Genomic DNA, 17,233 nt, shown 5'->3' on the forward strand with positions numbered 1-17,233 from the left:
CTCTCCCAGTGCACCAGAATGCCCCCTTCTCCTCCTCTCCATAGTCAATTTTCTGTCCATGCCAGGATACTCGCCCATAGGATTGCTCTCTAAGAAACCATAGGATTGCTCTCTAAGTGGCCTTAGGTAAGCAGCGCTCTCTCAGCCTCAGCCCTCATCTGCAATATAGAGATAGCAATGCTGCTATGTTTAATTACAATACAATGTAAGGATTATTAGGATAATATACATGAAGTGTTGTAAACACTCACGCTATGTAATGACAAGTATTATTCCTTCACATGGCTGTTTACCACTAAATGCACAGAACCAAACATTTCTAAGGTGTTTTAAGTTTGTACATTATTTCCACATAAGCCTTTCAGGAATGCAGCAGGTATCATGAAGTGAAATTCAGAATATTAACCCAGACAAAAAGTAAACTCAAAGCAGAGTTAGATCATTTTGTTTTTTAAAAAATGGTCTATGACTTTATCAATACTTTGTTCATACTCATTTCTATCCCTCAAGAGAGAAAGAGATGAAAACTGTGCTTACCCTTTCAAACTGATCCATCCGAAACATAGCTTTAGAAAAATCCAAAACGGAACGTCTTTGAAATCTACCTTTGAAGATCTATTAAAAAGCAAGTGAAAAGCAGAGTAAGAAAGACCTGGTCCAGATTCAAAGGGATTTTTCAAAAAAGAAAAGAAAAAAGAAAACCTGGGGGAAAGCTTGATTCTGAGCCATAATGTGCAACATGTCATTTGCTTTCAGTTAATATCAGCAGCATCATTTCAGTACCGACTGCACTGTCATACACAAACGTCGCCATTGACCATGGAAAATTGTAAGCGGAATGGTAACTCTAAAGCCATAAACACAGATTCAGGGTGCAATCTTATCAGGATGGCCATAAGCCTCTGAACCCGGAGGCTTATGGCCATCCAATGCAGAGCGGGAGGAGTGGAAGAGGTCAGCTTCGCCTCCGTGCTCCTCCTGTTCTGCATGTTAGTTAGATGGGGTGGGGGTGGGGTTGCCCATCTAACTGGAGCTCTGTGGAGCGGGAGGGAAGGAAGCTGGGGAGGCCTGAGGATATGGCCTAATAGGGCCTCCCCAGTCCCCTCCCCTCCCCCCAGCATGCCCCCTTTCCCTCCTCTCCAAGGTCCCACGTGTAATTTTGGAAAGGCAGCCAGCATGGTTCTCTCCACACTAACTATAAGTAGGAATGGAGCTCAGATTTCTGACTCCAACCTCGAATCCAGGGATCCGAACTATCCCATGGCCCCTCAGACTCTGTCTAAGGGCTACAGGATTGCTCCCTCCATCTTTGGCCATAATCCCATTTGCTTTCATCTTCATCTGCCCTGGTGGAAGAAGACTAGTGCTGGCATTTATGTCCAACTGCACCTGCTGATATTGGGAGGTCTGTCCTTCCCCCAGAAGATTTCCAGGGTCAGCAAACTGCATGCATTCCCTTATTAAAAGAGTCATGTGTGCATTAGGGCTGTAAGATTGGGTGCTTGAAAGTGAGATATGGCTAGCTGTTAAGAAAAAGTGAGCAATCGTGTCTTTGCCAGTGTATGTTTGATCAAGCTTAACACTTTGTTACCTTTTCAACGGTTTCTTTGGCCAAGGAATCAGGCAATAAAACATTCTCATCAAGAAGCAAAACAGAAATAACTTTGAGCAGGGTGTCACAACAGGCCACTGAAAGATCAGGAGTTTCTATAATTTTTGTTAATGTCTGCAGAATGAAAGAATGGAGAACAGTTAAAAACATTCTAGGAAATTCAAGCAGAAAATACCTGGTATTTGGGCATGAAAATGTGTACGTCAGCCCTATACTTTTATTCCCATTTCCCCATGAGCACCATAGAGGGCAGAAAGAATCCCTATAATCTGAACAACGAGACTCAAATGCTATAATATGCCTAGGGTCCAGAATATTTTTAGATGCTTGAAGGCCCTGGGCTAACTGTAAATCTACTGATTTTTCCTTAAAGAGCTTTGGCATGTGGCCTGAAATTGTGATTTAAAAAATGGAAGAAAATCCCAACCCTGGTATGGGAATAAATCCTGCAAGGTTGACAAAATTACATACATTTCTTAGAACTAAAATGCTTTGTTCTGGTGCCCACTTAGTTCTAGATATATGTGTAAGATTTTGGAAGGGGGAGACTGCCATTTTTGTTCATTTCCTTTCCAAAATGTGGAGTTTTCACATTTATATCTGAAACCATGAGGGCTAGAACATTGTTGTTTGTTTACATGAAACCTCTACCTCACAGGACTAGTCAGAAGCACCTGCATTTAAGACTAAATTCAATATCCTATCACATTTGGAGCTATCCCTATCCCTAAAGGATTGATGCCACATTCCTCTCCATCAAAACATCCTCCTTTCTTAAACAATGTCTCCAATATGGCAGGACAACATAACCAAAAGGATCAGAGTTATTGTAAGAAAGGGGAATTTAGTTCTGCAGAATCCTCACTAAGCTGCTGCAGATGGCTAATAAACTTCATTCTTACTTCAAACCTTTCTATCATTAGATGCAATCCTTTGATATAACCTATGAGATAAAGCAAAGCAATGCTATGGTCCACCTTGCTTAATATCCTCTCTCACATCAGATGCATAGGATCTGCCTTAGCAGAAGAAAAGGTACAACCCACCTTGCAAATGTCTTCAGACTGCACAATTTTGGAGCCATGCGCATACTCTGCTATGGTCAAATACACTTGCAGTACCCTTTCAATCTGTTCAGAAGCTTCACAGCAGTTATCTTCGGTTACCTTTCCTTGCAGTTTGAGTATTGATTCCTGTTTTTTAAAAAAGAAGTTTTGCACCCAAAGGTTAAACAAATCCAGAGTTAAAAAAAAACTAAACAAAAGGGTCTCTAAGGACTATGTGGTTCACCTTATACTCCTTTTCCCCCATCTTTACTCAGAGCATACAAAATGAAGTTCATCAAGAACAGACAATACAACACGAAAGTGATATCTTGTGTATTGGGGGAAAACATTTTTTGCTTCTTATTTAAAATTATACGCAGTGTTTTAGATCTTTAAGTAGCATGTATCAAAAAAAGGAAAGAAGAAAGTTAAGAGTTTTATCTGTGAGAATATGGCAGAGCAACATTGGTAAACCAATGTTCTTGCCTCAGGAATATATAATATAGATCAAAGGTGTGGAACTCCATTCCTAAGGGGTAAACCCAGTCCTCTGGGGGTCCCCAGAAAACCACGCCCCCTTCCCCTGGCTCCACCCACAGAATTTGGTGGCTTCCCAGGTTTCGCACAGTTTAGAAGGTGGAAATGCCTGTCTTAAGGCTTAGTCACTAGCAGAGCAAGCTTTAAAACTCCAGTATGATGGTTTTTGTTTTGAGCACACTCCTGCTTTCAACCCCACCTACCACTGGAATGCAATTCCTGAGATTCCAAAACGGAATTCGGCCAATGGGCTGAAGAAGGCTGTGCACCGTAGATATATATCACTGCACTGTTGCCAACACTGGAAGAAAACAAATTGCCCTGGGTTCTTTCTACCTCAACACGCTGTACACACCATAACAGTATAATAAAATAACCCTGTCTCCTGACAAACATTATGATAATTATAGGGCTGGGAGATGGAAGAGCCTTAGCGTTACAATTAACTAAAACTCACTTGCAAGCTTATGAAAAAGACATCAAAGTGCTCCTTGCCAATGAATCCAGCAGCTGACTGTGCCATGTGCTTGAAAGCTTCTCCAACAGAGATCCAGGGAAGCGTAACTTCTGTTTCCGTAACTGGCCCCATTTTTTTCAGAATTAACATTATAACCTGTAGGAAGAATTACGTGTACCTTCAAATTTTTAAATAACTGTCTACGTTGAAACATTTTTTATCCTTAAACCTTGATCATTAACTCGTTTACTTGTAAATAAGCCAGCTTTCAGGTAAATTTGATTAGAACTGCTGCCTTGCAAATAAACTTACTGATTTAAGTGGGTTACTGCTTTCAACATCACAACAATTTGCTATATGATTAGGGTACTTTTCAATCCAAAAAGTTATGTCATCTTTTCTCTTCGAGAAACCATACCAAGTGCTAGCCAATTAGGTAATTTCAAAAGAGAGCACTACAGATGAAAATAAAACGCTAACAAGCGACTTCAAACATATTAAATACTTACCCTATTTCTTCGATTCTAAGACATACTTTTTTCCCCATATAAACATCTCTAAAAACGGGGTGCGTCTTAGAATCGCGGGTGTGTCTTAGGGTTTTTTTTCCTGTTGGTGGTACTGAAATTAGTGTGCGTCTCACAATCGATGGCATCTTATAATCGAAGAAATACGGTACTATGCTACAGTGAAGGACCTAGAACTTTTATTCACTGAAGTAGTGAATCAGGCTCCCTATAATTTTTAATTTTCCATTTGCTTCATATAATTTAGAAAGTTTACCTTTTCAGCGCAGGAATGGAACATGTTCCTAACACCTTTGCACATCTCAAAAATTAACTGACCAACCCCTTGCACTTTTTCTGGGTGCTCTCCCAGGTCAAGGAACATTATGTTTAAAAGAGCATTTTGGTCTGAAACCTACAAAACAAAATCAAGGGAAGAAAGCACATCTTTAATTCATAACATACTGCCCTAAAAGACAATTACAAATTCCTGGCAGTCCTCTTACCTCTGCACCAGTCACTCCCAATTTTGTATTGGCACTGTAATGTCCATATGATAATTTCAATTATACAGATATCCTCTCCTACCTTTCAGGAACTCAGAGTGCCTTTTGAGGTCACAACAACCTATCAGATATATCAGGCTGAGAGGCAAGGCTAGTTCATAAGTTATCCCTGCAGCAGCTCTGCTTCCCAGAAGCTGTTATGAGAGGACGCCCAACCATACAGTTAGTTCTTTGTATGCAGGGCTGCCCATGTTGTGGGAGTTGATGATAATGATGCTGCAGAAACCAAGTGTTAGTGGGGATGTTCCTCGGTGTGGTTGCTGTCTGTTCAAACGATGTGGGCAGCCCTCTTTAGGGTGGATTCCTGCACTGAGCAGGGGGTTGGACTCGATGGCCTTGTAGGCCCCTTCCAACTCTGCTATTCTATGATACCCAAACAGCTAATCATTTGAGTAAGGCTAAGAACATACACAATTCAGGTCCCCATCAGCAACCATGTTACCGACACGGTAGTTAAGCATTTTGAGGTAAACATTATGGCTTAGGGTGCTGCATGAACCATTCCTAAACACTGGTTAGGGTTAGCTGTTAAGCACAAGTAGTTTTTTGGATAAGAAAACACAGCTCTCCACGAAGACTCTCAACAGAAAAAGTGTCAATCAGTGCTCCTGACGAAGGATCTGACGATCCGAAACGTTGAGCCTCCTTGAACTTTTAAATAAAAACATTACCTTTTGACAAATATCAGCCTACACATCACAGCCTACACTTGTCATACCAGAGCCAGCCTCTTTTCACACCCCTTTGTGGTGCTCTTCCTCCGTTCCCCCCTCATCTCCATTCCTAAACATGACCATGTTTTAATCATGCTCCCTAAGCGTTTGCTGCAAAAGGGTTAGTGGCCGAACCACAGCTTAACGTGTCATCTGAACGGGCCCAATATGAACTAGCCTTGCCAAAGACCACTCACTGAACTGCCTAAAATATCGTTAGGCTCAAATGTGATCTTGACAACAGTGAGTTAGGGAGTGGAGGATATCAAGGAGAATAGGTGCAAGAGGTTTTGTTTACAAATTGGTCATCAGATTTCCCAATGTATTTCAAACATCTGTGTTTTTCAGGGGAAGTTGTTCAACATTTGACCAATAAACCAACATTTGACCAGTAAACCAACACCAAAAATAAGCAGTGCCTTGCCTGATTTTTTGCCTTTCAGCTGCTGTGTTATATTTCACTACAGTTACTCTGAACACTACAGTTTAGTCACCACAACCACTGCCTTGTGACCTCTGCTATCTGGCTCCAATGTCTAAATATATGCCAAGCCTCAATTAACTCTCACAAAATGTTTCCAGATTAAAAATTTGAGAATAAAGACCTGCGAAATCCAATCGGAAATAGTACTTTTTCTACAAAAAAATATATTAACTTAATGCAATTTAATGCAGAGGAGAATAATTCACAACAACCTTGTGAAGCAGGGCAGCACAGATCTCATGTAGCATATTGGTTAAGACCATGAGTTAGAAATCCTAGCTCAAGCATGAATGTACTAGATCAGGGATGCCCACTCTTTTTGGACCTGTGGGCATATTTGGGAATTTGAGAAACTGCTGTGGGCACCATCACAAAATGGCTCTCACAGAAGATGTGACTAGTCATATAATGGCTGCCATGGGGGCCCGGCTAGTCAAAAGTTAGCAAAAGAAGTGTTGGAGGAGATAAATAGGGAGGCTAGAGGCTGGGATAATGGGGTAAATAGCAAGGTAGAGGGGAGAGAAAGGCTAGAGGCTAGAAAAGGAAAGAAATAAGACTGCTGTAACATTTCCCAAGATTTCTATTTAATTTTTTTTTTAATGGGCATGGGGTAGAGAGCTTCGTGGGCACCATTGGAGTTGCCCGTGGGCGCCAGATTGGTGGCCACTGCACTAGATGGCCTTAGACAAGCACTTAGCTGTAACATGGACATAATAATTATTGGGTAGTTGCAAGGATTGCTAAATCATGTATCTGAAGCAATCTGAGCAGTAAGAGTGAAAGAGCTACATAGATACTAAAATGTATGAGTCCCATTTTATAGGCTGGTAATGAAGCCACCCAACAAGTCTTCCTTTAAAAGCAGGCTCTCAACCTGCTACACCCAGAACATTTTATCCAGAGGGAAGGAGGGCCTATAGCTCAGCAGCAGAAGACAGGCTTCGCATGCAGAAAGTCACAGGTTCAACCCTTAGCATTTCCAGTAAAAAGGATCGGGAGGCAGGTGATGGGAAAGATTATACATGATGTCCTGGAGAACAGCTGCCAGTTAAAGTAGACAATATTGGCCAGCCAGCTAAACTGATAACCTCAAATGTGTGTAAGGTAGCTTCATATGTTCACTGAACTAAATGGATGACTGACACTTCCTAAAAAAAAGGGGAGGGGATGCCTAGCAAACCTTTCTATTGTGTCAAGGACTAATAGTCAACTTGATTTGAAAAACAGGCACTTTCTCTTCCCACCCCCCCTCCCACCCCGCACATCACCTACCTTCCTCATCAGGAAGGTGAAGCTTTCTGCAGCAAAGTTCCTGATGTGCTGCTTGTGGTGGGCCAACAAGGTGCTGTACAATCTGTAATGCAACATTCAAACATACCAATGTAAGAATAAAAACATACAACGATACTTACCGGAATCCACCATCTAATGTGATGGTTGGCAACCCGGTGCCCTCCAGATGTTTTGGACTGGAACTCCTATTTCCCCTGACAATTGGCCATGCTGGCTGGAGCTTATGGGAGTTGCAGTCCAAAACATCTGGGGGGCACCAGATTGCCTACCCCTAATCTAATGCAAAGCAAGTATCTAAACACGGATTTATTCTGATTTAGGCAAGGAATGGCTGCATTCAGACGTTCAATCCCTGGGATTTCTAGATAAAGTTGGGAAAGAGCCATGTCCTAAATCCTGGAGAGCGGCTACCAGTCACTGTCAACTATACTGAGCTAGATACACCAGTGGTTTGATGCCATGGAAGGCATCTGCCTGTGTTACTACGGGCATGATAAGGCACAGGATTGATTTACTTTAGAGAACAATCCTATGGCCCCAAGGTAGCATCAGGGGTGGGGTTGGGGGCATAGGATAGTTCAGATTCCGGGGCCGGGAGCCTGAGCTCCCCTCCCCCACCCTGCCGGCACTGAGAGAACTGTGCAGACTGCCTCTCTGAACTCACAAAGCCGACCTCAGAGAGGAAGGAAAGAGAGCACTTCTTTGGACAGGCAGGGAGGGAGGGTGGATTGTGGAAACCAGCTTACAAGGAACCCTCCGGCCTCCCCAGCCTCCTGCCCTCCCGCTCAGCAAAGCCCCAGCTAGATCGGAGGCTGACGGGCATCCCAACAGGATTGCACCCTGAGGCATTCCTAAGCTGCCCTGACACCCAAGTTCTCAAGGCAGCTTACAGCAAGAATAAACGCAAACTGAAAATACATGCATCAGAAAGGTCAACATATGCAAACTGTTAAAAACAAGTGACAGATTAAAAACAAAAACAGGTAAGAGGTGGAGGAGCAGCCTTGAAAGACAGATGCAAACAGAGCCAATAACATTTATTAAATTGACTTATTTATTACAATTATTCTTTCTACATAAATTTTGTAGAAATCCCCAAAATCTGACTAAGATCTTGGATTTCAAGAACTATGCAGATGTATATACTGAGACACATATGTCCCTCAACTACAGCATCGACTGAGACATCCTTTGTCACGCTTGCGAAATCTGCCCTACTTTGGAAGCAAGCTGCTCCTGTCTGACGAGGACGAGCCTGGAAGTTGTTGCTGCTGCCAATTACAGCTAATGACCTAATATTATATACTGCTTGAGCAATGGGCATGGAGCCAGGGCTGCCTGTGCCTTGTGCAGATGACTGTACCTAGCAAAGATCTGACTAAGACCTTGCAATCTCCTACAGTAATCTTTACATTAATTCATGCAACACATCACTTTGTTGAAAGAATACAATGGATTACAATCATAGAATAGCAGAGTTGGAAGGGACCTACAAGGCCATCGAGTCCAACCCCCTGCTCAATGCAGGAATCCACCCTAAAGCATCCCTGACAGATGGTTGTCCAGCTGCCTCTTGAATGCCTCTAGTGTGGGAGAGCCCACAACCTCCCTAGGTAGCTGATTCCACTGTCGCACTGCTCTAACAGTCAGGAAGTTTTTCCTGATGTCCAGCCGTGCAGCATATGCTCTACGACTGAGCCAGTGGAGGCTGGTGAGTCCAATATCATTGAGTGGTGAATCCGCTCCGAGCTTCAGTCAAAACCCATCAGAACTGTATAGGAGCTATCCAAGGTGCAGAAGCACCTTGGAAAGCGTCTTTAGAGTTCTGACTGAAACCTGGTGCGAGTTCACAGCCCCACTGACATTGGAGCCACCAACCTCCACTGGACTGAACTGTGGTCCCTCCTAAACCTTGTAAAGACTTCCACAAGTGCTTGAATCTGTACACTGTGAGTTGTGCCATTAAAACATTTGGTGGTGTACAGGATAAGTGTTTTTCCTGATGTCCAGCTGGAATCTGGCTTCCTTTAACTTGAGCCCGTTATTCCGTGTCCTGCACTCTGGGAGGATCGAGAAGAGATCCTGGCCCTCCTCTGTGTGACAACCTTTTAAGTATTTGAAGAGTGCTATCATGTCTCCCCTCAATCTTCTCTTCTCCAAGCTAAACATGCACAGTTCTTTAAGTCTCTCTTCATAGGGCTTTGTTTCCAGACCCCTGATCATCCTGGTTGCCCTCCTCTGAACACGCTCCAGCTTGTCTGCGTCCTTCTTGAATTGTGGAGCCCAGAACTGGACGCAATACTCTAGATGAGGCCTAACCAGGGACGAATAGAGAGGAACCAGTACCTCACGTGATTTGGAAGCTATACTTCTATTAATGCAGCCCAAATAGCATTTGCCTTTCTTGCAGCCATATCGCACTGTTGGCTCATATTCAGCTTGTGATCTTCAACAATTCCAAGATCCTTCTCGTTTGTAGTATTGCTGAGCCAAGTATCCCCCATCTTATAACTCTGCATTTGGTTTCTATTTCCTAAATGTAGAACTTGGCATTTATCCCTATTAAATTTCATTCTGTTGTTCTCAGCCCAGCACTCCAGCTTATCAAGATCACTTTGAAGTTTGTTTCTGTCTTCCAGGGTATTAGCTATCCCACCCAATTTTGTATCATCTGCAAATCTGATAAGCATTCCCTGCACCTCCTTGTCCAAATCATTAATAAAAATGTTGAAGAGTGCTGGGCCCAGGACTGAGCCCTGCGGTACCCCACTCATTGCCTCTCCCCAGTTTGAGAAAATTCCACTGATAAGTACTCTTTGAGTCCGATTCTGTAGCCAACTGTGAATCCACCTAATAGTTGTTCCATCTAGCCCACTTTTAGTTAGTTTGTTAATCAGAATATCATGGGGCACTTTGTCAAAAGCTTTGCTGAAGTCAAGATATATGACGTCCACAGCATTCTCACAGTCCAGAAGGGAGGTTACCCGATCAAAAAATGAGATCAAATTAGTCTGACAGGATTTGTTCCTGACAAATCCATGTTGGCTTCTACTCCCTGCACCTGCTGAGTCCCCGGCTTCGGGTGGTGCGCACTGTCCCCATGGGGATGGTGCACACCACGTGAACAGACTCAGCCTGTACTGGAAAAGCAGCCGCTCCTCCCAGTGTTGTCAGAGTCTTTCAACACCCACACCCCTGCTGTTATCTCTGACCTCAGATTGGAGATAACAGCGTGGATTCTTCGAAGGGTGGTGTTTGGCCGGAGGAACCCAAGGAGGCTCATGCAACACATCATATGGTCAAGTGCCCCTAAGCTGGATTAGGCCCCTGAGCTAGAGGTTCTCCTGCCATGATTAATAGTTCAGCTCACTATTCCAATGCAACTCCTGACTGGTACTTGTCTAACCTTTTGTAGAAATCCTCCTGGGAAAAAGATACCACATCAACACCCTTCCTAGCCCATTTGCCCCATTGCTGAACTGCTCATTGCTGAATTGCCTAATAGTTGAACTAACCACATCACCTTAATTTAGAAGTGGATAATAAATATACTGCTCTATGTAGCTACAGAATCAGAGCCACAAGCAATTACATTGGCTCTTAAGAATCAGAGTTGAAAGGAACTAAAAAGCCATCTAGCCCAGCCTCCCGAAACAGCATGCAAATGGTGTCGTTAAAAAGACTTGTTTTAGATAGATGAAAATGCTTACCCATAAATATTGGACATGTCCTTCACCATTAACCTCCATAAGTATTTGTAAAGGTAAGAAAGAGAGGTGAAAGCCCATTCTAGCAGCTCTGTGTCCTGAGTATCCAACAATCTTGTGATGGACAGAAAAAAGTCTTGAAAATGAGGATAGAAATCTGTCTGGAGATCACGAGCCAACTGTACCACCAAGCTAGGTTGAAAACACACAGTAAGAAAATGTCAAATGATAACACATTATAATTTAAATGCACACACCCAATAGTAGCTACAAATATCTCTGGAGAAACATCTCGCTGTCCCATCGTGTGCTCATCTTTTAATCTACTTATACACTGCATTAACATGTATGGCCTAACACATCCCTAAGGTTCATCTCAGGTAATATCACCTTACAGCAGTCCTGAGAGACAGATACAGCTAGTGTCATTCCCACTTTGGAAAGAGGGTCTGAGAAACAGTGAATTACCCAAAGCCATCCAATGGACCAAGGTCTGAGCTTGGATATGACCCCAAATTTATCAGTCCAATACTCCATCCATTGGACTTCACGCTCCTTCTACACCATAGGGTAGGTATATAAGCATGTATATAACTCAAAAGTCTTGGAAATGAAACAATGGAGATAAAGTTACCAGCTATGCTTATTTGTTATGCAAAGAGATTACTGCATGTAAGTGTGACTGCAAAGTTTTATTTTAAACATTGTTATTAATACACACCCAAGTATCATGAAAACATCAGCACTACGAAGACTTATTTATTTATTTACAATATTTATATACCACTTTCCATTCAAAATTTTGGAGTGGTGTACAAGATAAAATAAAAACAGAATAAACACTTTAAAATAGATTTTAAAAGAAGTACAATGTGCAGTGACCCGTGGTTGGTCATTGACGAAAGTCTTCCTGGAATAATGACGTTTTCAGGAGGCGCCGAAAGGAATACAAAGTTGGCGCCTGCCTGACCTCCGGAGGCGGGGAATTCCATAGGAGGCTCTTCTCCTCGTGAACTCCAACCAGAGGATGGGTCTATGTGGAACCACCAGGAGCATGCCCTTGGATGACCTCAGTGACCAGGCAGGTTGGTAGGGGAGAAGGCGCTTAAATTTGTGTGGATATGTTCTAACACATTTTAAAGCAAACTGTAAATTTAAAAATAAAAGTTTTCAAGAAATGGACAAGCAGTACTCTAGGATATCAAAAACGAAAGACTCAATGTACCATGATGGCAACATTCTTTTCCCCCCCGTGTGTGTGTGTGTGTGTGTGTGTGTGTGTGTGTGTGAGAGAGAGAGAGAGAGAGAGAGAGAGAGAGAGAGAGAGAGAGAGAAGAGAGAGAGAAAGGAAAAGGCATTATTGGCTTCGTTTTATCCCCACACAGAAAGTATAATTTAGATGACAACAATATGTACTTACTCCAAAAGGGGATGAAAAGCAAGACTGTTTTTCACTTGCAGGTGGGTTTTCAAGCTCTGCACAATGTCGTTTTGATAGTACACTAGCTGGTTGAAAGACTGGCATCTGTTGACTACCTGTCTATAAAATGTCACTGTGAAAAACATTTAAAAATTAGAAATAAATCTTAATAATGGTTTCATGAAATTCCAAAGACAATAGCTAATCTTCTCCTGCCAAACTCAAATACCAATTCACACTGCAATCCTAGGCATATCTATTCACACATAAGCCACACTATGTTAAAGGGGCTTACCCCTAAGTAAAAGTGTAAATCACTGCAGCCTCACTTGATTTTATAAAAAGTTTCCATTAAGGCATAGTAACAATAGACAGGATATGTCCAGTTCTCTCCAGCTTTTGCTCAAATCACAAGGCTGCCAACTTCGAGCCTTTAAAAAGTCAGCAAGTGATTAAAACATACACCTATGGAGTATAATCCAAGCATGCACGATCTTGCAGGTAAAGGCAAGAAACCTTTTGAAATTTAAGAGTGGTTTGTCAGCCCAAATGATCTAACTATGCCAGTCTCTCTCTCTCTCTCTCTCACTCACACACACACAGGAACACACATTATTGTAAGGCAGGGTTGGGCAACTTATGCCTCCACCCAGAAGTTTTGGCATTGAACTCCCATGATTCCTCACCAAGGGATTAACTGTGGCACAGCTTTTGGCCAGAAAACATGACAGGTTATATTGAAAAATACTTTCCCCACAGAAAGTTAAAAAATAATAACAATTGAGAAACAGGAAGAACCTGCAGCTGAAGTCAAAATAAAGTTTTGTAAAACTTGAAAGTACAGGAATTTATCAGCACTTTTCTGAAACTTTCCACCCGTCATCAGCAGAAAATGAAAATCTATAGTTGCTGATACAGTGGACTGATTTATACCTCTCATCATAAGCTAAATTGCAATGCTGGGTTTGGGGCATAGTTGCACAATGCAACTGCTGGAGCAAAGAAATGGAATTATGCCAACCTAGGAAATTTTCAAAAATGTTATACCTCTTTTAGACCAACACTAAAAATTGTACAAAAGTCATCATGAGGAAAGCACAGCAAGTTCATCTGATGCACTCTAATTGTGTATTAACAAAGCTAGATCAGCAGAAACTCTTGGTCTCAATACACATTTCTGCCCCAGGATGAAAAAAAACAAAAAACATGGACCACCTTTGTATAACACCCCAAAAGAAATATGAATGCAGAATATTTTGATAAAAAGGTATACCAAAATGCCGAGTAAGGTTCAGCTCTCTCCATTTCTCCAGTCCTTCATGAAAATACGTTTCAACCTCCTGAAATAAGAATGTGCATTATTCAGTGTATACACACATGAAGCTTAATTCTCCAAAGAATAAGGCTTATATATATTTTTTTAAAAAAACGTTGTATTTTATGGTATATCAAGCATGACTGAATTACTAAATTCTTCGTTCAAAGATATACAAATCCCTGCAAAACTACAGCAGTTATCTACATATAATTATAACATTACTAAAATTACTAAAATTCAAGCAGCAGGCCAATTATAACCAAATATTATAATCAGATGGTCATCATTCATCAGCTGCATGGCAGGAGGGAAAAGCTGTTCAGACAAAAAATCACGGACTGTTTTTTTTATTGCTTCTCTGGATTAGAACCACACCAGCTCTCATGCAGAAATACAGCAGACAGGTTCACACAACATGACAATCAATAGAGTTGAATAAGGGTTGAGTGTAGTTTGTCATCGAACTGTGGGCTGTTCTTTGGTATGAACCCAGCTGCGTTAACAAACCATGATTTCTTAATTATGTACAAACAGAACCAGTGGTTTGTTGTAGGATTGTGAACTGTGGGTTGTTCATGATTAACTAACCATGGTTTCTTAGCGTGACTGGGTTCACACAACACAACAGCCCACATTTCAAGCCAAACTCAACCTTGACTATTGCTGTCATGTTGTGTGAACCCAGCCAGCATGTCAGGAAGAAGGTTACTTTCTGTCTTTTAATGTAAACCGGACCCTAACTTAAGCACTCGTACTTTAAAAGTCAAATGTGAATCTACCTTTACACATTGCAAGCCACTCTAATAATGTTAACAATATTACTTAAGGAGCATATTGATTGCTACAGATCAAAACATATTAAAAGAACTGGCATACGCATTGTGGAGGTAGGAACAACCACTGCACTAAAACAGCATTGGTAACTCCTAACTTCTCTAACAAGCATCTCCAAACCTTCAGATTGTAAACCTGTGGGGAGGGTTTGTCCTGTTTTCTTGATTGCACATAAACTTCTCCGGGAGCATTTTGGGCTGAGAAGTGGGATAAAAATATTTCAAACAAACAAATAAAAATGAATAGCAGGTAGCTAGCTGTTTTATCATGGTCTTCCAGTTTCACTTCTGAGTTTGCTGCTCCCATCACTGGGAAGACGACGTCTAGAAATGCTCTAATAAATACAAGAAAATTCACGATCTTTACTGGAAGGATTAACAATAAAACTTCAAAACAACTAGATTGGGCTTACCTCAGCATAACTCCCTGTTCTGTCAATGCGATGAATAATGTCAATATTTACATTGCTTAAGCGTTCCGAGAAGGTGAGAAACTGCAAAAGAAACACTAGAAGTTACTTCAGTTGTTTTCAGTCATCAGCACATCATCATGCTTAAAAGAAAGTTGTCAAATAGTACAGGTCAAATTCTCTGCAGTTCTACCTGTATTTGAAACAGAATGCATTTGAAACAGAATTTATGTATGTGTATTTATTTATATGTATTTGACACAGTGCTCGTGAGACAGTACAGCCCATAGAATTAAATTAAATAAGGCTCTTCTAGGGCCAATACCTATCTGAAGATGATTTACATCAATTTTCCATACTGGGCAGGGTCTTCCATATTCATGATTAAGGTTTATCATCCAGTTTACAATATGCTGCAAGCATAAGAATCACACCATATCGTTCCATCCCTAAATATGACCATCAGAAAGATTCTTGCCCCAATCCAGCAATCAGTTCTGGGTGCAGGAGCTGCCCTGCATGAATGGAGTTCCTCTTTCCAGAACTAGCTCACTTATTTCCTTCACTGAAGCTAGTTCATCTGTGTGCTTGTTTCCCTGCATACATAAGGTCAGCTTCCTTTATGAAATGAATCACGATGCCTGCCCAGGGTTGAATTTTATTAAATGGATCTTTGGACTGAGTGTACATCTATTATCCCTCCCCGCAGCAAAAGAATGTTTACTTAAAGCACAATCCTATGCAAGTTTAGATAAAAATAAGTTCTACACCTCCTAGCATTCCCCAGCCAGTTGGCTGGAGAATGCTGGGAATTGTAGGACTTTTTAAATATCTAAACATGGATAGGATTGTACCCTCATCCTGTAATACCAATTTAGAACAACTATTATCCATTTCCATTTGTGACATCCCACAGGAAGGTGGGGAACGAGGCAGAGAGAAGAAAATGCCTTGCAAGTAATTGCAAATATTTTTACCTGAAAGTATGTCCCACTAATTTCAGTTGTAAGTTAGGTTCTCCAATGAGACTTATTCTGGTTAACTATCTTCTTGTAATAGCAATGCAAGCTTAATTTTCACATATGCAGTTTAGTAAATCAGCACACAGTCCAAAATAGGAAAAGTCAACATGAGAGTTTTTTTAAGCATATTAGGGCTCTCAGTGATCAGTGTTCTAATAGATAGGAAGCAGGTGTTTCCTTGTATTTCATGCAGAAGCTATTGTGCATATGTCAAAATATCAAGATCTAACAAGTAGAACAAATTATGTTCTTAAAGACAAGCAACGTGCTTTAGAAGTTGGCTTTTTATAATGACTTGGTCTTGGATAACATGGACAAGATCTAAAAAATCTATAGTTTTGCTGGTGTTTTATTGGGGTGGGCAGAGACACTGAGAAGAGAAACATTATGCACACAGTTACTATTTTGTATTGTTCTTGGCCAATAGCTACGCTATTTTCCCGCAGAAACTACAATTATCCACAGCTTACTGCACAGGAAGCTAAAAGTATTGTCCACCTACTGCTTTGATCCAGTACCATCCTCAGCTCCAATTTCTTTCTCAGAGAGACTAATAAGTAACTGGGCATCCGTTTTATTGTTTCTGAAGTTCGGTAAACCCTTAGTATTTCACCAAGTGCTAAACAGAGTCTGCAAAAGTGTCAGAATTTCACATGATTCCCGCCACCCGGTCTCCCGTATCTTACCCTGTGCGTGTTCTCCGACTTGTGAGAAGACGATTTGGACTTCATGTCTGCGAGGATCTGGGGGAACAAGCTACCCTTTGGTTGATGGAGATGGTATATGAACCCCAGTTTTCCAAACGGGTACACCTATCCACGCACGTGTGACTCTCTCAGCTGGAGGCTGCCATTTTGGCTGAAGAATGCTGGGATGCGACTGTCACGTGAGATGTAAAACGGAAGTCAGGAGCTGGCTATGCATAGGAAGAGGAATAATAAAGGCGTCTCATGTTGCAGTTACAGGAAAAGGATATATTCTCTCTTTCAAGGGCGTGTAGCTGCGCGCGCGGTGGAATCAAATAGAAGCGAACTAATTTGCTTATGAGCCAAAACAAAAAGCGAGGCGGGAACCGAAACTGAATCCGACAAAAGAGTACGAACGAGAAAGCTAATTGTTGCAGCATATAACAGATTAGTTTTAGTTTTGTACTTCACGTTCGGTGAGACTTACTTTCTGCTAAATATGCAGCCGTATTTGCATGCTTTATTACTTTTTAAATATACATAGTTTAAGGGCTCAATCGTATGCCTGCTTAGACAGAAAAAAGTCCTAGCATGTCCCAGCCAGCATTGCTGGCCAGAGGGAT

The 17,233-nt window shown here is 41.6% G+C and overlaps 1 protein-coding gene across 1 annotated transcript in view; it reads right to left on the reverse strand.

Moving 5' to 3' along the window:
• The window catches only part of UTP20 (UTP20 small subunit processome component), an 84,905-nt gene extending 68,154 nt beyond the window's left edge, over positions 1 to 16,751 (reverse strand). The window contains exons 1-11 of the mRNA XM_063133697.1: positions 16,611 to 16,751; positions 14,906 to 14,986; positions 13,615 to 13,681; positions 12,342 to 12,474; positions 10,925 to 11,113; positions 7,194 to 7,275; positions 4,436 to 4,573; positions 3,653 to 3,808; positions 2,659 to 2,805; positions 1,592 to 1,726; positions 538 to 615 (exon numbers count right to left, since the gene is read on the reverse strand). Coding sequence (XP_062989767.1) covers positions 538 to 615; positions 1,592 to 1,726; positions 2,659 to 2,805; positions 3,653 to 3,808; positions 4,436 to 4,573; positions 7,194 to 7,275; positions 10,925 to 11,113; positions 12,342 to 12,474; positions 13,615 to 13,681; positions 14,906 to 14,986; positions 16,611 to 16,655 — 1,251 coding nt within the window. The 5' untranslated portion in view covers positions 16,656 to 16,751. The remainder of the gene's footprint in view (positions 1 to 537; positions 616 to 1,591; positions 1,727 to 2,658; positions 2,806 to 3,652; positions 3,809 to 4,435; positions 4,574 to 7,193; positions 7,276 to 10,924; positions 11,114 to 12,341; positions 12,475 to 13,614; positions 13,682 to 14,905; positions 14,987 to 16,610) is intronic.
• Between the last annotated feature and the right edge of the window lie 482 nt (positions 16,752 to 17,233).

The sequence above is a fragment of the Elgaria multicarinata genome, chromosome 9 (assembly GCF_023053635.1).
Source record: "Elgaria multicarinata webbii isolate HBS135686 ecotype San Diego chromosome 9, rElgMul1.1.pri, whole genome shotgun sequence".
Lineage (NCBI taxonomy): Eukaryota > Metazoa > Chordata > Lepidosauria > Squamata > Anguidae > Elgaria > Elgaria multicarinata.